This window comes from Lepidochelys olivacea (assembly GCF_965140295.1).
Source record: "Lepidochelys olivacea isolate rLepOli2 genome assembly, chromosome: 7".
Classification (NCBI taxonomy): domain Eukaryota; kingdom Metazoa; phylum Chordata; order Testudines; family Cheloniidae; genus Lepidochelys; species Lepidochelys olivacea.
The window spans coordinates 97,611,681-97,636,707 of record NC_140417.1 but is presented as its reverse complement, the minus strand read 5'-3'; the positions used below and the strand labels follow the sequence as shown (position 1 = coordinate 97,636,707).

Here is a 25,027-nt window from a genome sequence, read left to right as displayed (position 1 = left end):
GATACTTCACCAAGTGAAATAAGTAAGAGCGGTTCCATCCACTGCTTTATATAGCCTCTCGTCTGTGACATAGATCAGATTCAGAGCATTGCATGTTGCATTTGTATTTGTGTTGTCAGCTTTGTAAAGTTAGTTTCTCTAAATAAATGACCATGTAAGGGCTAGATCGTAATACCCTTCCATTGAGAAGTTCTTTGCTCAGCAAAAAGAACAGGAGGACTTGTGGCACCTTAGAGACTAACAAATTTATTAGAGCATAAGCTTTCGTGGGCTCGGCAGTTATTCCCACTGATTTCAATAGGACAACTCAGGGTGTTAGATACTATTCAATAGAAGTGGACACAGTAGCAAAATGAGGTCAGACACATACGTGGAATTAAGCAGCAGGCTGCAACTTTTATTAAACTGTTAGCACAAGGGAGGGGCACTACGCACCCATACTCTCCTATACCAGGCATTTATTAGGTTCCAGCGCGGGGGTTACAAGGCTCCTTATCATATAACCTGTGTCTGGCACCAGGGTTACAGGGCTCCTTGCCATAATCTGTAACTGGCTCCAGGATTATAGGGCTCCTTACCAGATAACACATAACATGGAGTAGGCTTTCCTCAACCTATCCCCAGGACTCAGCTCTCTATGAGTCCTATCACCCTTTCTCCTGTGAGGGGAAAAGATGGTGTGGCAGAGTAGTGACATGGACCCACGAGTAGCACAAGGTCTGACCTCAGCCCACAAAGGCCCCAAGGTCCCAACGTGTCACGAGCCCAAGGCCCATCACTGAAATCCCAGACCTTTAACCTCTTGGAACTGTTCATTTTATTCCCCTAACTGCACATGAAACAAGCTGTGAGTTGCAGTGAGTAAGCAACACCACCCCAGTACCTCCGTGAGCTACCATGCACGTTCCTGCTTAACCCACTGTGGCTTGCAGGTGCTGCAAGGAAGGCAAAAAACTCCCTGATCCTCCACCAGTTTGGCCCATGGGAGAAAAAATTCCTTCCTAGTTCCCTAAACAGGTGACCGGCTAGACCCACAGTGTCTGCCAGGCCAGGTTCCAATTCCTAGTTAGGGTGGGTTGCTGGAACAGACCTGAAAGATGCTGTACAGCAGTGGTTCTCAAAGCTGGTCCGCCGCTTGTTCAGGGAAAGCCCCTGGCGTGCCGGACCGGTTTGTTTACCTGCCACATCTTCAGGTTCAGCCGATCGCGGCTCCCACTGGCCGCGGTTCGCCGCTCCAGGCCAATGGGGGCTGTGGGAAGGGCGGGCAGCACGTCCCTTGGCCTGGAGCGGCGAACCGTGGCCAGTGGGAGCTGCAATCAGCCGAGCCTGAGGATGTGGCAGGTAAACAAACTGGTCCGGCGCGCCAGGGGCTTTCCTTGAACAAGCAGCGGACCAGCTTCGAGAACCACTGCTGTACAGGGCCCTTGGCAAGTGCCTCCCTCCCTTGCTATTGGGACTGTCCCCCATCACTGCCAGCCCCATCAATTTCTCTCACCCATTGATGCAGGTGGGTGACATTTTAAGTATATCACAATTTGGCACCATATAATAAAATTAAATAATATAGGGAAAGATTGTGAGACCCCTACTCACACCAAGTAATACTTTACTCCAAAAATGGCCACACTTGTTCCAATGGGATGATTTGTGATTAAGGATATCAGAGTCCGGACCACGGTTTCGAGATATAGTTGCAAACTAATGTCAGACTGCTGTCCCCATTTTCGGCCAACCTCACGTCAACTTAATTTTACAGCAAATATTCTGAAAATAAATTGTTTGAGTGGTGATATTTGTTTGATGCCATTCCTTAAGAGCAGCATTGTTTTTTATTTTATATTACTTATTTGTAATTAAGATTAGCGAAGAGATTTTCATGTGTGATTTAGCTATACTCCAAGTACAGCTAGAATGGGTTTCATGTGATTCTGGGTAGGGATTTTATCTACATGAATGAGGGAGGTAAGATAAACCCTTCTATACAAGCAAAAAAACTCAATAAGCATATTACTGTTTAAGAGTAATGTCCCGCAGTTTTAAAAAGCCAAAGGCCAGAATATAATCAAAGTTTAGCCATGAGGTAGCATCTCCTTTTTATTAATTGCTAATATAATTCCATTAAGTTAAGAAATTAAATAGCAGGTGTCAGCCTTTTTTTTTATATATATATATATATCTTGTATCAGAATGTTTTTTTCCTGGCAATCTGTCCTTGTTGCAGAATAGTTAACCTTGAGTCCTGTACAAGAATGTCTCCTGCTTTTTCTTATTTGCCACCTCCATTAAAAAAAAAAACCCAACTCTGGAGCAGGTTGCCTGGGTCACAAGGAAGTGTACTCATCAATTAAATGTGTGACAGTGTTTTCCGTTGGATGAACTAATATGTCAAGGAGATGGGCAGGACCTCATGTTTGTGCTTTTGACAAATCAGCAAATGTTTAATCTCTAAATGTGCAGCTTCTCATAAATAATGCAGCAATCACTGAGCCAAAACACTACTCTGTCAGGGAAGGTATCTCAGTCAGTAGAGAAGTAAAAAGGCAAAATAAAACTAAATCATCCTATTTGTTTGGTTCTCTTAAACTTGTCATTAAGACTTCGTGTAATGGCAAGGATTCTTGTTTTTTTCAGCTGAACTGCTTCTATTTAACTTAGCCAAGAAATTTGAAAACTCAGCAAGGAACTCCTGAACTTTGGGGGGAAGTAGAATTAATAGATTTTATAAATGCAGATTTATATTTTCTTTCTTGATATTTCATGGACTGCTAACATGTCTTCAACCCCCAATCACTAACTAGAAGAAGACAAATTATAGAAATGGGTAAAAGTTTAAAAAAATTAAAAAACCACCACTGTGGGTTAAATTCTGGCCCCAGTAAAGTCTGTGGCAAAACTATTACTGACTTAAAGGGGGACAATTTTGTTTCTTTCTCTCTCATATATATACATGATTATGCACCCAACAATATGTTAAAAGAATGCTAAGGTTGTAAATCCAGGCACTCAGAGGTTAGGAAATGCCAGAGTTAAGATTGTATCTTAATTCAGCTCCCCTGTGTATGCATTATGATAGTCTTTAATTACATGAGCAAATACTGTCATTTCCATGGACCTCTGCTTCATCCATTGGCTCACTTGAATGGGTTCACTATTGAATTCATTTTTTCTATTTATCCTTTATTCTTTACAAACATTAATGAATTTGTCCTGACACCATCCTGTTAGGAGAGGTGGTATTACTATCCCCATTCTATATAGTTCACTTTATATGCTCAGAGCAGCACTTCCATTATCTCACTTGCAGTTCTGAGTGCTCAGCACTTCTGCAACTCAGACCCAAGATGTCTAAACTTGGGGCCTCAGAAAATGGAGAACATGTATGTTCTTATAACAGAAAGTCATGGGAAGCTTTAACAGTACTTGTTGCTGTCTGTGCCACCTATATATATGCAACTGTATGTGTATCCTTAACGTTTTCTCTAGAAGATGGACCATTGAGGGTACAAAGCCTCATTAATGATGATTAATAACCAGTAATCAAATTCTTAATGCCTGAGCTCAAATTCTGCCTTTTACAGACTGCTAGGCTTGGTTTAGCCAGTTTTGGTCAGGCCTCTTGGGAACCCTCTTACCCTCAACAGTCTTTTCAGTTTTCCTTTTGTCATGAACTATGAATTATGGACAGGGACCCAGACTTTCTGTCCCAATCTCTATTCAGGACAGCACTTAAGTACACAATTAAGTCCCATAATTAAGCATTAATGTGCTTTCCTGAATTGAGACCTCATGCACTTATGAACATGTTTAACGTGAAGCACGTGCTTAAGTGCTGTTGTGAATAAGGATGCTTTCCTTAATCCATGGCCAAAATGCCTTGCAGGGTAGGGATGGATTTTAGCATGTCCTTAAATGTTTTGCTTTGCTTTGCTGAATAGGGGCCTATGTGCTTTGCTGAAAAGGAATGCGTATACTGGTATGTTTATTTGCTTAGCTGAATCATAGACTACTTATTGTGACTGTTGGAGCATGGGAGTTCAGTAGTTGATGTAGCCTGTAACATTTCAAAAGAGCCAAAGGAAGGTAGGCATGCAGCTCCCAGTGAATTCCAGTGTGATTTGGACACTTAACTCCCTAAATGACAGGTTTCAGAGTAACAGCTGTGTTAGTCTGTATTCGCAAAAAGGAAAGGAGTACTTGTGGCACCGATGAACTTGTATGCATCCGATGAAGTGAGCTGTAGCTCACGAAAGCTTATGCTCAAATAAATTGGTTAGTCTCTAAGGTGCCACAAGTACTCCTTTTCTTTTAACTCCCTTAGTGTCCTTTGAAAATCCCAGCCCTAGAGAATATTTTTTGGCACAATGATATGTATATAATGGTAATTAAAAACAAAAAGCTCTTAATGAAAGAGGATAGATTATAAAACTAGGCCAGGATTAGAAGCACAGAATTTTGAGTATGGCAAAGCAAACCTAATCTGGAGAATTAACTTTCTTCCCCCAGTGTTTGCTTGAGTTATTCAGCCTTGTTTTACTGGTAGCTCATACATCAATCTCTTTAAATAGCTAGGAGACTTCCTGCATGTTGATGAAGAGAAGCTTTTCACAATCAGCAGATTTCATTCTCTATGAAAACTCTCTATTTTGAAACAAAATTCTGAAGTTAGTTTCAGCAGCAGATTAGTTGAATTTTGCCTGAGCCAGGTCAGTTTATACCTTTCTTGCACCCTATGCTTCTAAAAAGATGACCAAGTTTTGCTCCAGTTACACAAAATCTAAGATCACTGGGGCTGACGTTACTTGTGTATTATGTTTGGCAAAATGCTCTTTGGAGTGTGGCGGACAACTTTTACTAGTTTGTAAGTAGCAGAAGGACTTGATAACTGAGAAATTAGCTTTCAGTGCTCCTCAAATTATAGCATTCTGGCAACCAAAGATTTATGGGAAGCTGAATTATGTTATGGGTGATATTATCCTTAGTAATATTCTCAGACAATTGATACAGTTAATGGCCCCTAGAAATACCTGTCATACTGGTACTGTATTTTACTGTTTTAGTAATCTATATATACTTTAAAAATTAATAAAATTAAGTGTGGTCTTTATGCAAATGACAATGTTACTGTAAATATTAGCATGGAATAGCATGCAATCATCTGTATACAATGGTTGTTATTACTGAAACATTCAATAATAGAAAAGAGCTGTACAAGCACAAACTAATCTTTACAACACTCCTGTGAGATACATAATTATTACCCCTTGATAGTTCTCGGGGTTCCCAGGACTCTGAGTCACCTTGTTCCACCCCTGCCTCCAGCAAGAGGGAGGCTTGCTTGTGCTTAACTGGGTGCCCAGTCCCTGATACCTTCCAGCTATGAGCCACCCAAACAATCTCCTCTGGCCTATGCCAGTCTTTATTTTCCCTTGGAGGTTAAGAATAGATGCACCCCAGTCCCTGAGCGTACCCCTTTGAAGCATTCCCCTGTAGTGTTTAGCCCCTCATCCCCTGAACACTCACAGTAATACCAGGTATGTTGTCCCCAAGGGAATAGTGTACTTACCAGCTTGAATGATTCAACTCAGGATTAGCTTGTTGTATAATACCACAGAACTCAGATATATTTATAGTGAAAGATTTATCAGTTTATTACCAAAGATCAAGATTCAAGAGATAGTGAGTAAAGATAACGGAAACAGAAGGGTTACATATAAAACAACATCAGTACACACTTTCTAGAGACTAAACTTAACAGGCTAACCTCCTGTCTAGAGCAATCTTCTTTCACGCAAAACCTTTTTCAATGCTTCAGTCAAGTTGTAATCCACTTTTCATTAAGGTAAATGCACTGTTCATTTTCCTACTAGGTGCAAAATAACAAGCTGTTTTCTTTGTCCCCCAGTTATAGCCCAGTAAACCTTTGACATGCACCCCCCAGATAAGGCTTTTTTTCCCCTGCTGTTCTTCTCTTCCTGTTAAATCTCACAATCCTTCATCTTCATTTTGCTCAGACTGGTGATTGTTAATGAGATAATACTCAATTTACATTTCAACAGATAGATGGAGAAACATCTCTGGTCTGGTAGGAAACCAGTTTTCACCTCTGTTAACACCTTCATACAAACTGTAAGAACATATTTCCATCATATATACATAACTCCTACATAGTATCAGTACATACATCTTCAACTATATTCATAACCAGTGGTGCTGGCTTTCATTTAAGACCCCACATGATATTCTTTATGGATAAATACTGTGAAAGTGGTGAGCTAGGTGTAGTGAGTTTGTTAGGTCTGTTAGAAGTTGCTGTTGCAGTGAACCCTTTGCCATCAGGCACCAATGGGCCTGTGTGCCACATTCCCATTCTACAGATGGAAATTATTACAAAGAGGAAATGTGATTTGCTCTGCACTATCCAGTGAGAAAATGGCTTATCTAGGATTAGATTTTAGGACTCCCACCACTGTGTATCATTCCTGCAGTCCACGCTGCATCCAAAAACATTTGTTTTGCCCTGTATATGAGGCAGAAACTGTTTGGCAGACTCTTGCAAGGATGCAGTCATTGATGGACCTGCAATCCAGAGCAATAATAAAGTAGACTATACGGGGATTATTTCAATGGCAGATGAAGGTGTTTAGCACCGCCCAGAGGAGAGCTCTTAATACGTTTATTTCTGAATGTGTGATGTACTTATTAAGTTGTTTTTTAAAATCACTAATTAAGTCTGTTTGATATTTATAAAGTATATTAACTATTTGTGTCCTTAGCAAATTTAGGGTATGTCTATGATAGAAATGTAAATCAACCTATATTAGATCCATTTACAGCCACTGCAGTAATTACTGTGGTGCTGCATGTCCACACTACCCTCCTTGGGTCGGTGGTATGCATCCTCACCAGGAGCACTTCCACCAACCTAAGAAGGGCAGTGTGGGGAGACTGGTCTCTCAGTTCCGTGGGCAGCCTCCTGCCAGGAGCCTGGCTGCCCCACAGGCTCCCGGGCTCCAGAGGGGCTGCCCCCTCCCCTCCTCTCCCCATTCCCTGGCTGGGAGCAGAGTCCCAAGCTGCCTGGGCTTTTCCCCCCAGTTTCTCTTCCTGGCTCCCAGCTTGAAGCAGGGTATGAAGCTGCTAGGGCTTCTAGTGGGGGTAAGGGGAGCTGCCAGCTTCCCGCAACTCCCATTGGCTGGGAACAGTGAACCACGGCCACTGGGAGCTGTGGGGGGCCGTGCATGCGGATGGTCAATGTAAACAAACTGTCTCATGGCCCACCAACGCGTTACCCTGATGGGCTGCAGGTTGCCCACCACTGCCCTAACTACACCAACATAAGCCTGACACCTCTCAGGGAGATGGTGTAGTTATGTCTGTGCAGAAGGACACTTACATTGGTGGGAGCAAGGCTGTAGAGTAGACACGACATAATTAGGTGGACATAAGCTGTCTTATGTTGACCTAACTGTGTAGTCTAGACCAGCCCTAGGTAAACTGCTAATGGCCTTCATTATAGCTGCTTATTAAACTTAAAAGAAACAAATAAATAAAATAAAAACAAATAAAGAACTCAATTATTTTCATGTGATTTACTGAAAATGTTTTACTTATCAAATGTAGTATTTTTAATTACTGATATTTAATTTCTTTTAGTTTTTGCATTTGAAAAGCTGTATCACAATTTTGTTTTTTACTAAAAGCAGACTATTCTTATTGCTATTTATTTTTTGTTTTTCTACAGGCTCTAGGAAGCTTTTACTTCCTTCATGAATCCTTGAAAAACATCTACCAGTTTGATTTTAAAGGTAAGCGCAGAAATTAAAAGTCAGTAATTGTCAAAGACTTCTCACCATTTTTCATATCAGGAAAAATCTAGGGCTTTCTTTAATCCGAATCCATGTGGTTGGACCCTTCAAGCCTTATACAGAGCCCCACTGACTTCAGAAGAACTCCACATGGGTGCAGAGGTCCGTCAGTGCAGATCAGTTGCAGGAGCAGGACCTTAAATGGCAGGCAGTGGTAATTGCCTTACAAAAATTGTGGCAGAATTTTGTTTAGCACTTACGAATAGTGTGGGTCAGTGGGAAGAAACAGATTGACAAAGCCAGACGAGTACCCACAAGGACAGGCCCAACAAAGAAAGTAACAGAACATCACTAGCCGTCACATTCAGCCCCCACTAAAACCTCTCCAGCACATCATCAAGGATCTATAACCTATCCTGAAGGCCGACCCATCACTCTCACAGATCTTGGGAGACAGGCCAGTCCTTGCTTACAGACAGCCCCCCAACCTGAAGAAAATACTCACCAGCAACCACACAACAAAAACACTAACGCAGGAAGCTATCCTTGAAACAAAGCCCGTTGCCAACTGTGTCCACATATCTATTCAGGGGACACCATCATAGGGCCTAATCACATCAGCCACACTATCAGAGGCTCGTTCACCTGCACATCTACCAATGTGATATATGCCATCAGGTGCCAGCAATGCCCCTCTGCCATGTACATTGGCCAAACCGGACAGTCTCTATGTAAAAGAATAAATGGACACAAATCAGACATCAAGAATTATAACATTCAAAAACCAGTCGGAGAACACTTCAATCTCTTTGGTCACTCGATTACAGACCTAAAAGTCGCAATATTACAACAAAAAAACTTCAAAAAGAGACTCCACAAGAGACTGCTGAATTGGAATTAATTTGCAAACTGGACACCATTAAATTAGGCTTGAATAAAGACTGGGAGTGGATGTGTCATTTCACAAAGTAAAACTATTTCCCCACATTTATTTTTCCCCCCTACTGTTCCTCAGACATTCTTGTCAACTGCTGGAAATGGCCCATCTTGATTATCACTACAAAAGGTTTTTTTTCTTTCCTGCTGGTATTAGCTCACCTTAACTGATCATTCTGGTTACAGTGTGTATGTTAACACCCATTGTTTCATGTTCTCTGTGTATATAAAATTGTCATACTGTATTTTCCACTGCATGCATCTGATGAAATGGGCTGTAGTCTGTTAGTCTCTGAGGTGCCACAAGTACTCCTTTTCTTTTTAGTGGGAAGAGTGTCATTATTTTTTTTAACAATAGACTCTGCCTTCGTGTGGCAATTTTTTGTAAATCTCAGAAGTTTTAATAATTTGATATGATACTTCTAATATTTAAGTCAGTGTATGTAATCACTTCCTGGCTGAAGTTACTTCTAATGCTTCTTTAAAGTGGATATGCAAACAGATTATTTAAAATTTACATTATTTTTAGTTGTGCACTGTCTGCATTTAGGTCATTGAGCTGGATCAAATTAATTCTACATCTTGCATCACATTAATTTGAAACATCACTGAAGCTGTGATAATTATGGAGTGAACTAATTGTCTCAATTGTACAGATTCATTAATTTTGTTCTCAGAAGAGACAGATTGCCTCTGTTCATGTAATTGAGGGTATAGGGTCTTCCCTTGGTGAAATATTTGAATAGCAGTTCTGTAGATATTGCAATTTGAGGTTTAGCCAACATAAATCCTTCTACTCATCATCTTTTCTGATGCCCAAGGAAAATTTCAAATATTCTGTCAGTGCCTCTTCATATTTTATTTCTGAAAGAGAACACTGTAAAATGCAATAGTGATGAAGGAACTTTTAATGAGAGGTCAGCTTGTGCTTCCAGCCATTCTCCCCACCTCAAACAGTTTAATAGACATGGAGCAATAATGTGGAGTGTTCTGATTCAAATGAACTGGGAGCAGGACTGCTATGTGAGAGAAATTCTCAATACACTGCACAGGAAGCCAGGTGCACAACTTTCGTTAATGATACTTGGGATTCTGCTCCTTACTACCTCAATCGCCACACTGAACATTTAGCCCCGGACTGATCTACTGTATTTTTGAGAGAAAGGGGTTAATGAATAAACCTATGAAACTTACATTTATATTGTGAGATGACAGCAGTCACAACTATTTTTTCATTTTTCTATGTGATTGGGCTTTGTGCATCAGTAGTATGTGAACTGTATCTGCCAGCTGATTCAGAGCCTGCAGTTTCGTCGCACCAGCAGTACAGAACTAGAGCTTTAGCTCTCAGTTCCAGTTAAACCTCCCTCCCTCCGGTCATAGATCAAAGATGTCCAGCTCTAATGACATCTGGCGGAGTGAAGTGACATCTACACCAGGGAAGAGGGGCTGTCTGGATTTATTCACAGCTGATTGACAGCTTATTTGCTGTTGTAGAGCCTTGAAAGGAAGGATAGAGAGTGAGTGAATGTCTGTGTGTGTGTGAGAGAGAGAGAGAGAGAGAGAGAAAATGGTTACAATGTAAGGAGAAATCAAAAGAAAGATAACCAATATAAAAGTAAATAGATACTGGTTGTGCCAGCTAGAGGGAAGGTACCCTTAGATGCTCAATGCTTCATTTGTCCAGTTCAAACATGAATCAGCTCTCTCTCTGCCTCCTTCCAGCCACACCACATCAAGCTGTGATCTAGTTGAATCTCAAACATCCCCTGACAATGAGTTCCACAGGTTGACTATGCTATACTATAGTTGACTATGCTATACTGTGTGAAGAAGTACTTCCTTATGTTTATTTTAAACCTGTTGTCTATTAATTTCATTGGGTGACCCCTGGTTCTTGTGTTAAGTGAAGAAGTAAATAACACTTCCTTATTTACTTTCTCCACACCATTCATGGTTTTATAGACCTCTATCATAAACCCCCTTCTCCAGTCGTCTCTTTTCTAAGCTGAACAGAAGCATCTCTTCATACAGAAGCTTTTCCACACCCCTAATCATTTTTGTTGCCCTTTTCTGACCAGTATTCAAGGTGTGGGTGGAGCATGGGTTTATTATAGTGGCATTCTGATATTATTGTCTTATCTCTCTCTTTCCTAATGGTTCTTAACAGAAAACTGCTGCTGTACATTGAGCAGATTTTTTCAGAGAACTATACACAGTGATTCCAAGATCTCTTTCTTGAGTGGTAAAAGCTAATTTAATATTTATAATTGGGATTATGTTTTCAAGTGTGCATTACTTTGCATTTATCAACCCTGAATTTCATAGTCACCCAGTGTAGTGAGATCCCTTTGTAAATCTTTGCAGTCAGCTTTGGACATAACTATCTTGAGTAGTTTTGTAGCTTCTGCAAACTTTGCTACCTCACTTTTTACCCCCTTTTTCCAGATCATTCATGAATATGCTGAACAGCACTGGTCCCAGTACAGATTCCGGGAGGACCCCACTGTTTAACCTCTCTCCCGTTTAACCTCTCCGACCATTTATTCCTCCTTTTGTTTCCTGTCTTTTAACCAGTCACTGATCCATGAGAGGACCTTCCTTCTTATTCCATGACTGCCTACTTTGCTTAAGACCCTTTGATGAGGGACCTTGTTAAAGGCTTTCTGAAAGTCCAAGTACACTATATTTAGGACCCTACCAAATTCAAATTTGATCAATTTCACGGTCATAGGATTTTAAAAATAGTAAATGTCATTATTTAAATCTATTTTAATTCTATTTAAATCTGAAATTTCACAGAGTTGTAATCGTAGGGGTCCTGACCCAAAAAGGAGTTGGCGGGTCCACAAGGTTATTGTAGGGGGGATTGCAGTACTGCTGCCCTTACTTCTGCACTGCTGCTGATGGTGGTGCTGTCTTCAGAGCTGGGCAGCTGGAGAGCGGCAGCTGCTGGCTGGGAGCCCAGCTCTCAAGGCAGAGCCGCTGCCAGCAGCAGTGCAGAAGTAAGGATGGCATGGTATGGTATTGCCCCCCTTACTTCTGCGCTGTTGCAAGCAGGGTGCTGCCTTCAGAGCTGGGCTCCCAGCCAACAGCCACCACTCTCTAGCCACTGAACTCTGAAGGCAGCGGAGAAGTAAAGGTGGCAATACCATGACCCCCCTTAAAATAAACTTGTGACCCCTGTGCAACTCCCTTTTGGGTCAGGACCCCCAATTTGAGAAATGCTGGTCTCCCCTATGAAATCTGTATAGTATAGGGTAAAAGCACACAAAACACCAGATTTCATGGTCCTTTTTTCATGGCCGTGAATTTGGTAGGGTCCTAACTATATGCACTGAATCACCTTGTCCACATGTTTGTTGACCTCCTCAATGAATTCTAATAGGTTGTGAGGCATGATTTTCCTTTACAAAATCTCTGTTGACTCTTTCTCAGAATATTCTGTTCATCTATCTGTCTCATAATTCTGTTCTTTACTATAGTTTCAAACAGTTCTGCTGGTACTGAAGTAGTATTTCCTGGCCTCTAATTCCCAGGATTTCCCCTGAAACCTTTTTTAAAAATAGGTGGTACATTAGCTATTCTCCTGTCACCGGATACATAGGCTGATTTAAGCAATAGGATATGTACCACAGTTTGTAGTTTTGCAGTTTCATATTTGAGTTCTTTCAAAACTCTTGGGTGAATACCATCTGGTCCTGGTGACTTATTACTGTTAAATTTATCAGCTTATTCCAACCCTTGTCTACTGGCACCTTCGTCTGGAGACAGTTCCTTTGGTTTGTCACCTGAAAAAAATAGCTCAAGTATGGGAATCTCCCTCACATCCTCTGTAATAAGGACCAATGCAAAGAATTCATTTAGCTTCTCCGCAACAGCCTTATCTTCCTTGAATGCTCTTTCATTCAGTGATCCCACTGATTGTTTGGCAGGCTTCCTGCTTCTGATGTACTTAAAAAAAATTGCTGTTAGTTTTTGTGTCTTTGCTAATTGTTCTTTAAAATCTTTTTTGGCCTGCCTAATTATACTTATACACTCGACTTGCCAGAGCTTTTGTTCCTCTCTTTTCCTCAGTAGGACTTGGCAGGAGGATTAGCTCAGTGGTTTGAGCATTGGCCTGTTAAATCCAGGGTTGTGAGTTTTCTCCTTGAGGGGGCCATTTAGGGGTCTGGGGCAAAAATTGGGGATTGGTCCTTCTTTGAGCAAGGAGTTGGACTAGATGACCTCCTGAGGTGCCTTCCAACCCTGATATTCTATGACTCTATTCTATGATCTGACATCCAATTTTTAAAAGATTTCTTTTGTCTCTTCCTGCCTCTTTTACTCTGTGGTTTAGCAATGGTGGCGCTTTTTTTTTTTTTTTTTTGGTCCCCTTACTGTTTTTTTTTACTTGGGGTATTCACATAGTTTGAGCCTCTGTTATGGTGTTTTTAAAAAGGTTCCAGGCAGCTTGCAGACATTTTACTCTTGTGACTGTTCCGTTTAATTTCCATTTGACTACACTCCTCATTTTTGTGTGGCTCCACTCTTTGAAGTTAAACGCTACTGTGATGGGTTTCTTTAGTATTTCCCTACTACAAGGATGTTAAATTTAATTATATTATGGTCACTATTACTGTGCAGTTCAGCTATATTCACCTCTTGGACCAGATCCTTTGTGCCATTTAGGCCTAAATCAAGAATTACCTCTCCCTTTGTGGGTTCCAGGACTAGCTGCTCCAAGATGTAGTCATTAATGGTGTCGAGAAATTTTGTCTCTGCATCCCATCCTGAGGTGACAGGTTCCCACTCAATATGGGGACAGTTGAAATCCCCCAGTGTTATTGAGTTTTCTATTTTTATAGCCTCTCTAATCTCCCTGAGCATTTCACAATCACCATCCTGGTCAGGTGGTCGGTAGTATATTCGTATTGCTATAGCCTTATTATTCAAGCATGGAACTTCTACTCATAGAGATTCTGTGGTACAGTTTGAATTATTTAAGATTTTTTACTATAGTTGACTCTGCTTTCTTTCACATGTAATGCCACTCCCATACCAGCGGGAGCTTCTCTGTCATTCCTGTATATTTTGTGCCCTGGTATTACCATGTCCCATTTATTATCATTGTTCCTAATAAACCTAAATCACTCCCTAAGTCACCATCATCTCATCTTTGCATTGAAACCCTGCAGTTCTGCCTGTTCAGTTGGCCCTCTGTGTGGAACAAACCATTTCAGAGAATGCTACCATGGAGATCCTAGACTTTAATCTCTTAGCTAGCAGCCTAAATTTGGCTTCCAGGACCTTTTCCCTATGTCACTGGTACCTGCATGTACCATGACCCCTGGGTCCTCCCCAGCACTGCACATGCATCTGTTGAGTTGTCTTGAGAAGTCCGCGACCTTTGCATCCGGCAGGCAATTCACTAGGCAATTCTGCTGGTCATCACAAACCCAACTGTCTATATTTCTAATAATCAAATCCCCTATTACTGTTACCTGTGTCTTTCTAATAACAGGGCTCCCTGCTCCAGAGAAGAATCATCAGTGTGAGAGAATACTATGACATCATCTGGAAGGAGGGTCTCAACTATGGGATTGTTTCCCTCAACTCCAGCTTGATGTTCTCCTTCCAAAACTTTCATCCTCCTCATCAGCACCGAGGCTGTCAGATGTGGGGTGGGACTGCTCTACTGTGTCTTCAAAAATCTCATCTGTGTACCGCTCTGTCTCCCTTAGCTCCTCCAGTTCAGCCAGCCTGGCCTCAAGAGCCTGTACCTGGTCTCTGAGGACATGAGCTGCTTGCACCAAATGCACACACATGCCACCTGCCCACAAAGCAGGTAATCCATACATGCTGCATTCAGTGCAATAACCTGGATAGCCCCCACTCTGCTGCTGGACTTCTGCCTGCATTCTTTTTACTCTTGCAGGGGTGTTTGTTTGTTCTGTGGGGGGGGGGGGATGATTGGCTTAAGTTTGCAGAATGTTTATTAGGTGTATCTGGCTCTCCTGCTCCCTCTCTAAACACCCTTGCTAAACTCCCCCTTTTTGCTGCTTCCGTTCACTAGCTCCTCTGGTTGCTTACATGATTGTCTCCATTTTTCACCTTTCCTGGGCCATGTGACCTGAGGATGAAAACTCTTAACACTTTTAGAATTAAAATCTTGACAGCCAAAGCTGATATGTGACCTCCCACTGCATGAAAGGCATTGAATTTTTTATGATGAATAGAACCCTAAAAAATTAGCTTATATTTTACACATATTCTAATACACCAAAAAGAGGGTTTGCTGACAGACACATAAGGCCTGATTCTGATCTAGTGCTCACCAATTTTACCCTGTCATAACTTTGAATTCTTCAGTGGAGTTACTCCCGGTTTACACTGGTATGAGATCAGAATCAAGCCTATAGCCCATAAAACTTTTTCTTCTTTGAGTGATTGCACATGTCCATCCCAGTGTAGATGTTTGTGTGCTCTAGTACACAGTTCTCGGATAGTTGTTGCCCTTAGCAGCACTTGTCAGGGTAGCTTGAGCACCCTCTGCTGTCTCACACCTCACAGAGGCATAAATGGCTGAGCCACCCTAGACCCTCCTCAGTTCCTTCCTACCACCCATGACGGTTGTTGGAGCTCCCTATCCTTGCTTCTGCCAGTCTTTTCATCTAGTCAAGCTGGTCTACCCCATTCTTGCTTCTGTTCAGCATATGCTGGACTACCTTTGCGTCTGAAACATCAAGGATTACTGATTAGCTCAGTTAGGGTACACCTAGCAACTATTTCCACATTTCATCTTCTGGTGGATAACTGCTCTCTTTTTTCCAACCCATTAATCATAAGATTTTTAATTTTAATTGTAGCTCACGAAAGCTTATGCTCAAATAAATTGGTTAGTCTCTAAGGTGCCACAAGTACTCCTGTTCTTTTTGCGAATACAGACTAACACGGCTGTTACTCTGAAGATTCTTAAAGGGTTTGAACAGGATGTTTCTGCATTTTGAGTCCTGTTCCACCCTGGAGCCTGAATTTAGTCTTATCAAAGCTGCCCCCTTTGAGCCTCTAGCAGCTTGCTGACTGTTACACCTTTCAATGAAGGTAGCATTTTTAATAGCCATTATATTGACCAGGAGAGTAGTGGAGTTGGGGGCATTAGTATCACATCCTCCATATACAGTTTTTTACACAGATAAAGTCTACCTTCCTCCCATCTAAGGTTATTTATGAAAATGGCCTTCGCTTTTCGTATAAATTAGCCAATCTACTTACTGACCTTCTTCCCAAAACCTCATGGTAGCAAGGGAAAGGAGTCACTATTCACTCTAGATATTAGAAGTGTGTTAACATTTTGTCTGGAGAGAACTAAGCCTTTCAGATCACCGTCTCAATTGTTTATCACATTTGCAGACAGAATCAAGGGCTGTCTGGTTTCCACGCAGAGGATTTCAGCACGGATATCCAGCTGTGTTCACCTGTGTTACCAGTTAGCTAATGCAGAGCCACTGATAGAATATTGGGTTATTCAACTAGATCTCAAGTGGCTTGTGCAGCATTTCTGGTTCATGTACCAATATAAGACATTTACAAAGCGGCAACCTGCTCATCATGTCACACATTTGCTTCGCACTACATAATCTCTCATCAATCGAGAGATGCTGCTGCATTTGGACAAGTGATCCTCTATTCCGTGTTAGACTCTGGTCCTGCCTCCAAATAGAACTGCTAGTGAGTCACCCACAGTGGACTGGACATGTGCATTCACTCAAACAAGAACAAAAATGGTTAAACTTTTCTGTAACTGTTCTTCAAAATGCATTGTACACGTCCATTCAACGACTCACCCTCCTTCCCTTCTCTATCAGAGTTGTTCCGGTAGGAAGGAACTAAAGCAGTCTGGGGTGGCTCAACCCTTTATGCCTGCGCGAGGCACCAAAGGGTGCTCAAGCCACCCCAACAGGTACTGCTCAGGGTAAAAATCTCTGTCAGCTGAGCACACAAACACCTCCGGTGGAATCGACGTGTGCAATACATCTCAAAGAACAACAGTTACAGAAAGGTTAATATCCTTTTTTTTTTTCCCACCTGAAAGGATATGAGAAGGCACATCCTCCTATGCTAAGGCTGCTTCTCAATGCCCGTGTAAATGACAAACTATTACTAGTTTACATTTGGCCTTGATCACAGGGTAGGTTGATAATAAAGCACCCCCTTTTGCCAAAATGGTACAGTTTACCAGTTAATATTCACTCACATTGTCTCAGCAAAAGCCTTCAGTTTTCCCAGAACAGAAATTACTCCTGGCTGTGTTTTATATATGCTGCCAAAAATGTTTTCTATGTCTTGAATGACATCAGGATCTTTTTGCTGAGATTGTCAAACTCACTGAAAGAAGATACATCCATCCATGATCTACTTAGAATGATGCCACATTCGTTTATCAGGATGTTTATTTAGTCCTCCTGTGAGAGCCAAATTTTAAAAGTGATAGGAAAAAAATCAAATCTTCTGTATGTGCCAAAGATATATTGGTAGCTTACGGTAAATGCTTCATGATTATAGATACTACTTCATCTGGATAATTTACGGTGATTAATTTTTATGTTTGGGGTTTAACCAAACATTCAGTGAGAGTGGACAGCTCAGGATGTTTAGAAATAGTATATCCAGAGTCCTCCTTTTCTGGGTGGCAAGTTTGAAATCCAGTCCAACTTGGTAGTTATGAAAACTTGATGCCACCTAATAGTGGCTATCTGACATCTGCCCTGTGTCCCTCTTCCGCAGTTGACAGTAATTGGTTGTAATCAGCAGAGTGGCCAAGACTTAATGGCCACAGAAACTGAACTACTCTTGGAGTGTATGTTCCTATGGGTGCTCCATCATAGCATGAGCACGCACCTGTGCACTCTCGACTGGAGACTGTAAAGCAGTGTCTGCAAGCCTGCACCTGTGCAGAGCAGCTCTTCATGCTCCCACTTGAAGCCATACAGGGAGGCACAGGCCCGCCACCACTAAGTTTCTTCTCAGCCACCTGTGGCTTGAGACGGAGTGCTTGGTGTCCGCTGTTCTACCACTTCCCACCCTCTCTCACTTATTGTAAGTTTCTCTTTTTATTTAGTTACGTTCTTATTTTCATTTTTATTAATTGCTTCCACCGACCTCCCCACCCTTTCGGGGTTTTAGTTTTAGTGCTTCAGCACACCCGGTTATGCTGAAGACCCTGGAGTTTAAGCCCTGCCAGACTTTCTACACAGGTCTTTTCCACAGAGCAACAGGCTTTCTAGCTGTCACTAGTATTTGGAGACATCCTGTCAAAGTGCACAATCTATTTGGGATTTAAAGGTAGGACAAGAAACGACAGAGAAGCTAGGTTGAAGTTCCTCTTAATGGAATGCTCCCTAACTCCAGCAGGGTTCTCTTTGCCACTCCCCGTACATCCGCCTCAACAACTCAGCCTACCCTGGTGACAGCTGGAGCCCCAGCAGCAGCTCCAGAGGCTAAGACTTCGAAGAAAAAGAAGCCTTTCCCCCTTACAAGGGAAACAAAGAAGTGAAATAGGTCACCCCATAAATCTCGCTCCTGGGAGACCTTGCATCCCTTCAGGAGTACTGCTGAAGCACCGACTGAAATCAGTACCAACATAAGAAGTTGTGTGTGGAGAAGTCTTCCACCCATAGGGTGACTCCTACCTCAGTACTGTTTGACACTTCTCGGCACCATGATGTACACAGGGCTTCTTCCTGCACTCCAGTACTAGCATCTTCCTACAGCTCTGAGGTCAGAGAAGGTGGCCCATCAGCCTCTCCGGTACCACATGCACAAACTCCTCCTCGATACCAATCCCAGTTCCAGCACCAACTCAGCCTATGATCATATGCTATCATAGCTCTCCACTCCTTTTCACTGAAGAACTGTCTTGTTTTGGATGAACTGGAGTCTCCCCTAAAAAGGAATTTTACTGGAGCCCCCATCCTGCTACCACTCCATCAACTATAACCTGAATCTCATTCTTCCAACTCTCAGTACCAGCACTGATGCTTGAGACCATCCCCCTTGTTCGCCCAGGGGATGATACTTCTGACTCTGAGGTCTCGGTACCTATCATCACACCCCTCTGAGCTCATTTACTGAAGAGGACCTTCCAGGGACCCACCAGGCCCCTTAAGGATCTTTCCTCTATCCCTCTCCTCCTCAATGGGCTTACTGGAACCTTTGGGGGCACTTTGGTGAACAGTTTTACAGGGTGCCACTAGAAATAAAACCCAGCACCCACTGGTACTGCATCATTCACAGGCACTGACAGACCATCCTCTGGTGCTGTGTGCCCCCTAGGCAGCAAGAGAACTAAAGGGTCCCTTTTTGACCAGGCATTCTGGTCAAAAATTGGACACCTGGCAACCCTATCTTAGCTCCGGTTTTCTGGATTCCTGAGAGAGGAGCAGAGTACTGTTGAAGACCATCTGTTTGAAAGGCCTAAGCCAGAGGTGGGTAAACTCTTGCCTGCAGGCCACATGTGCTGTGCCAGTGCTCTGGGCGGTGGGGGTGAGAGCTCCTGCCGGGCAGCACAGCAGCGTGGCTGGCTCCGGCTGGGCAGTGCAGCTGCCAGTCCTGCTGCTCTGAGCAGCATGGTAAGGGGGCGGGGAACGGAGGGGGGGGAGGTGAATAAGGGGCAAGAGGTCCCCAGGAGCAGTCAGGGGACAGAGAACAGGGGCGTTTGGATAGGGCAGAGGTTTTGGGGGGGCAGTCAGGGGACAGGGAACAGAGGGGGTTGGATAGGAGTGGGAGTCCTGGGGGACCTGTCAGGGGGCAGGGGTGTGGACAGGGGTCGGGGCAATCAAGGGACAGGAAGCAGGGGGGTTGGATAGGGGGTGGGGTCCCTAGGGGGTGGTTAGAGGTGGGGAGTTCCAGGAGGGGGCTGTCAGGGGACAAGGAGCAGGGGGGATTGGATGGGTCGTGGATTCTGAGGGGAGCAGTTGAGGGCGGGAAGTGGGAGGGAGTGGATAGGGAGCAGGGGCCAGGCTGTTTGGGGAGGAACAGCATTCCCTACCCAGCCCTCCATACAGTTTTGGAACCCTGATGTGGCCCTCAGGCCAAAAAGTTTGCCCACCCCTGGCCTAAGCTCTTCAGCATGGACACAGACTTTTTGCTCCATACCCTTAAAGATTCAATGGCTATGTCACAATCTCTGGGAATTTGTGTGTCTGGAGCAAAAAGACATTCTAGCAGATCTCAAACTGCATAGTGTTCCACACTGTTCTAGTACCACCACACAGGCTTCTCCTACACCTTTTGAGCCTCTGAGGAGGAGATCCAAACCTCACAAAAGGGGACTACCCCCTCTGCAGACACCTAATCTGCATCTCCTTCTAAGAGAGAGTTTTGACAGCTTGATCGAGGGCATAGATCAACCTATTCCCCCAGATTCTCTATTGTACAATTCTACTATTCCCCCTCTCCTCCGCCCCACGCCACCCTTTTTGGAGACAGACTGTCTCACTTCCTACCTGCCGAGAAGCATATCACCTGAGACAAGTGGATACTGGAGGTGGTCAACATGGGATATTCCATCTACTTCCACTCTATCCCCTCCTTCTCCATCTCTCTTCAAGGATTTCCCTCACAGGGAGATCATTAAGCAGGAGATCCAATCTCTCTTGCTCTTGGGGCAATTGAGCTGGTTCCCTCTTTCCCCGAGTTTGTCAGAAGATGGTTCTATTCCAACAATTTCCTAGTCCCCAAGAGGGTGGATACCAATCCTCGATCTCAGAAAACTGAATACCTGTGTCATTTCACAGCACATCAGGATGGTGATGCTAGCCCCCATAATTCCATGCTTAGACCTGGAAACTGGTTTGTTGCCCTCAACCTCCAGGACACTTACCTTCATGTAGCTATCCACCCCTTCCACAAGCATTTCCTACATTTTGTAATAGGGTCAGATATTAGCAATACTGAGTCTTCCCTTTTGGGCTCTGCATAGGCTCAAGAGTCTTTACAAAGGTCCTTTCAGCAGTAGTAGCCCACCTACACGTCAGTGGTGCATCGCAGTATTCCTGTACTCTTTATTCTGCTATCCCTGATCAAAGGAATTGTTTGAGTTGTTGAACAACCTGTCTGGGCTAATCTGAGGTGTTTCCATCCAGTAATAGAATTTATTGTTTCTTACAGTGAGGAGTTTGTTATTTTGCAAAGGAGACCATTCAAATTTGGACTGAGTTGTCTGTCTCTGTTAACAGCATTTTGTCATGTGAGTGGAGAGAGGGAACAATTGAAGAGTCTTTTCTCCTTTAGTTACAGCCGCTATGACTTGCTGATGTGCTTGAGGAGGTGCAAGCTACAACCTGTGATTTAGACCCTGATCCTTTTGGCATGGAGATGTTACCAGAGTTCATTACATTGTCTACCTAGGAAGATAGGAACTACCATTCTGCATGAGACCTGTGATCCATCTAGTCCAGAATCCTCTCTCCAACAATGGCACCTATCAGATGCTTCAGAGCAAGGTCCAAGAAACTCCACAGTAGGTGGATAATCTGCACCCCAGGAGAGTCTCCTCCTAACCCTTAACATATAGATATTGGTTTAAGGCTTGAAGCATGGGGATTTATGTCCTCTGTGTGTGTTTGTTGTAACTGTGGATATTCTTTTTATCCATTTAAATGTCTAATCTCTTTTAAATCTTCCTAAATTCTGACATTTTGTGGTAATGAGTTGCACAGTCTTATGATGTGCTGTGTGAAAAAATACCTCATTTTATCAATTCTGAAGCTGCTGCCTTCTAATTTCATTGAATGTCTCCTTATGCCTGTATGGGGAGATAGGGAGAGTCAAAGTTCCCAATCTGTTTTTTCTATACCCGTCAATATTTTGTATACTGTTATGTCCCACCCCCTTAAGTTAAATCATCCCGAAGTTTTCAATCTCTTTTCATGGAAGAGCTTTTCCATGTCCCTAATAATTCTTAGCACTTGTCTTTGAATTCCCTCTAAAGTGCCATAGGGAGGCCACAGTGTAAGTTTGTCTTAAAGAAACAAGTGTTCACTCCTTACTCAAAGTATCATAGTTTGACACCAAAAAAAACTATCCAATATTGCCCTATCTTGAATATTCCTTTTTTGGGAGAAGTTTGAGAAAGTTGCGATAAGGGAATTCCAGCAATATATGGAGTTCTCTACTCTCCTTGACCCCGGTCAGTTGGTTTTTGGCCCTGAAGTGTGGTACAGAAACTGCACTGATCGTGTTAGCTGATGTCTTCCTCCTAGCAATCTACACATATATGCTGATTATTTAGATCCCTTTTTGTACCACTGTCCATGAGATTTTATTGACACCTGTGAATCTTGGAAGAGTAGCTTGGCTCATTCCTGAGAGTTTCCAGAGGGTGGTATTGGGCAGTTATAACTCTGCTCCTTACAGTCTAAGGAAATATCTACACTTACTGGGGATCAATGCTGCTGCGATCGATGCACCAGGGGTTGATTTAGCAGGTCTAGCAGGTCCACTAAATTGACCACAGATTGCTCTCCCATCAACTCCGGTACTCAACTGGAACGAGAAAAGTAAGGTAAGTCAACGGGACAGGGTCTCCCATCGACACAGTGCAGTGTAGACGCCGCTGTAGATTGACCTAAGCTACTTGAATAACGTAGCTGGAGTTGCGTCACTTAGGTCGACTTACCCCTGTATTGTAGACAAGGCCTAAGGGAGTTAAGGGGGTAATAACTGGTAGTACTGCTGACTTTATATAATTGGATATTGGCTTGTTTTGTAAAATGTGTAATTTTTATATTATGTTTGTACCTACTGTAAAGAACAGACGGATATTTGAAAATGTAAATAAATTAAATGATAAAGTATACAATTACAGTATTTTTAAATAACATCATTTACACTTTAATTTATTTTTAATACATTTACTTTATTTATATCTGTTTTTGATCTGTTTGTACTGCAACCCAGTACAATACGCAAAATAAGCAAGAGATCCTATAACTTATGTTCCAACTTTGCCTCTTCCTACCATCAAAAAACAGCTCTGATTTTACATACTAATTGACCAGACCAACACAGCCTCTCTCCTATAGTTTCTGCTGCTTTTCTGATGAATGCTAAAAGCTGGTTGCAATGATATAGGTATATATGTTAAGTGTGTTTTTATATCTCTTCCTAGCCAAGAAGTATAAAAAGGTTACTGGCAAAGAAATCTACTCAGATACATTAGAAAGCACGCCCATGCTGGAAAAAGAGAAGTTTCCACAGGATTATTTCCCTGAGGTATGTACAGCCCAATGGAGCATTCCAAAGTGTAAGGGTCCAGTTCTAGTTTCTCTTGCACTGATGACTTCATTGGTGTTACTCCTGACTTAAAGTGGTATGAACTCCATCAGCATCAAATCGTAAGCCTCTAGTTTTTTTGTGTCTCCATTTCATAGAACCTGTAATAAACATTTTTGTAAACCAATAAGTATATTTATCAAACTCAATTGGAGTTCTATCTTTAAACAGTAACACGTTGTAAAGAATTTATTATTTATAGGAGATTCAAACTTTCCATTGTGTCTCTTTTTCATTTTATGTATTTTTTTAAAATGGTGTTGGTGAGGGGTGCAAACATGCTGAAAATATTTAGTAGAACATTAGAGTTCACAGAACAGGCAGAACAGGCATTATGAATCTGTTCCAGGCAAATAGGTTTTCCTCCTTAAAGGGATGGGACGTAGGTAAGTACAACTGGGTGCCTTTTAAAACCACATCTGCGTTGCCACAGTGGTGTGGTAATAGCATCTTTTATTCTGTGTGAAAGATACCATGGTTACTACAGTTACTGGGGGAGGTATATGTTGAATTTTTAATGGTGCCTATTGTATTTGGAAGAACCGCAAGTAACTTTCAAGGATACATGAGTATATTTTACTTCCTTTAAAAAAATGTTATTTATTATTACTATTTTAACACTGGTTTTGTGATCTTCATGGTGGTATTTTCTTCCCAAAATAAGGACTGTAACATACCTGACACTGAAATTGAAGTCCTGGACAAAACCTACCAGGTCAAGCTAAGAGCACTGTTTTTTCTTTGGGTACCACATGTAAACCTAAATAAAATTGCTGGATTCATTTCTGTTCTTTGACATTGAATTGTATTTTGAGATAGTACATTTTACAGGAGTGCACAGAGCATGGGATAAGCACTTACTGTTGGATGGATTTTAAAAATCAAAAGAATACAAATAAACAAAGTCAATGCCCACTGACTTTTGTAAGTAAAATGTGCAAATTATTTAAGTTTAGTAGTAGCTGAATTTAAAAATGAAATCAGAATATTTGTAAATATTTGCACAAAGACATCTGGCTAGTTCATCCGTGCCTGAGGAGAGCGCTGCCTAAATATTTAAGGGTTGATGGCATGAAGATCATCCCTTTTGATATATGAATTTTAGCAAGCATGTTCTCATTTATAGTGCACATACATCTACTGAGAATGTAAACAGAATTAACTGCCTTTTTTATAACATTTTTGCTTCCATTGGGCCTCTTAAAATAAAAATAAATGTTAAATACTTACATTAGGAGTTTGGTTTTGCTCTACTTGAATGGGAGCATTGGTGGCTGTTCAGAGCATTTTATTTAATTCTTTTTCTCCATCACTGATAAGCTGTAGAAATGTGGCTGGTTGACAAAAGAAATAAGACTGACTGATCCATATTAAGGAATTATTTAATCATGCTATTGACAGTTTTGAACAGCGGATTGTGAATGGATAAGACTATAAGAAAATCACAGGCCATGGTTGGTGTTGTGGAAACTGCAGCTTTTAACATATACTGCAACCTTTTATAGTTACTGCAAATGTGAGTGAGTAGCGTTGCTACCTGGCACACAGGATTGCAATGCTACTCAAAACTGGCCCAGCCGCCCCTTTATCATGACCCAGGGGGGCCACTGGGGGGGGCAGACCAGGAGAAGGATGGGGACTAGGGACCCATGCGGGTCAGAGGTGGATTCCCGGGGGGGCTTGCCCCACTCTCTGTCCTGGCTCCATACAGACTGCTGCCGCCTGCACTCAGTCCTGCTTGCACTGCCCTCTCGCTTTGCCTGGGGCAGTACCACCTCTAGCAGCAGCAGCTCCTGCTCAGCCTTGAGGCCTACACCTTCCATAGCTGCCTGGCTGTACCAGGGGATGGGCTCAGGGAGGCCGTGGTGAGTGGGACCAGGCAAGTGCTGGGGCTAGGGGCTGCTAGTCCTACACAGAGCCTTCAGGGGTCTCTGAGCTGGGGCCACCTTTAGGGCACAAGGGCTCGAGTCCCC

At 42.5% G+C, this 25,027-nt stretch overlaps 1 protein-coding gene across 4 annotated transcripts in view; it reads left to right on the top strand.

Moving 5' to 3' along the window:
- Positions 1-25,027, top strand: part of INPP5A (inositol polyphosphate-5-phosphatase A) — a 426,365-nt gene that overhangs the window by 248,993 nt on the left and 152,345 nt on the right. For all 4 annotated transcript variants that reach the window (XM_084635262.1, XM_084635265.1, XM_084635263.1 and 1 more), the window contains exons 5-6: positions 7,739-7,802; positions 22,891-22,994. In XM_084635262.1, the coding sequence (XP_084491388.1) occupies positions 7,739-7,802; positions 22,891-22,994 (168 nt within the window). The remainder of the gene's footprint in view (positions 1-7,738; positions 7,803-22,890; positions 22,995-25,027) is intronic.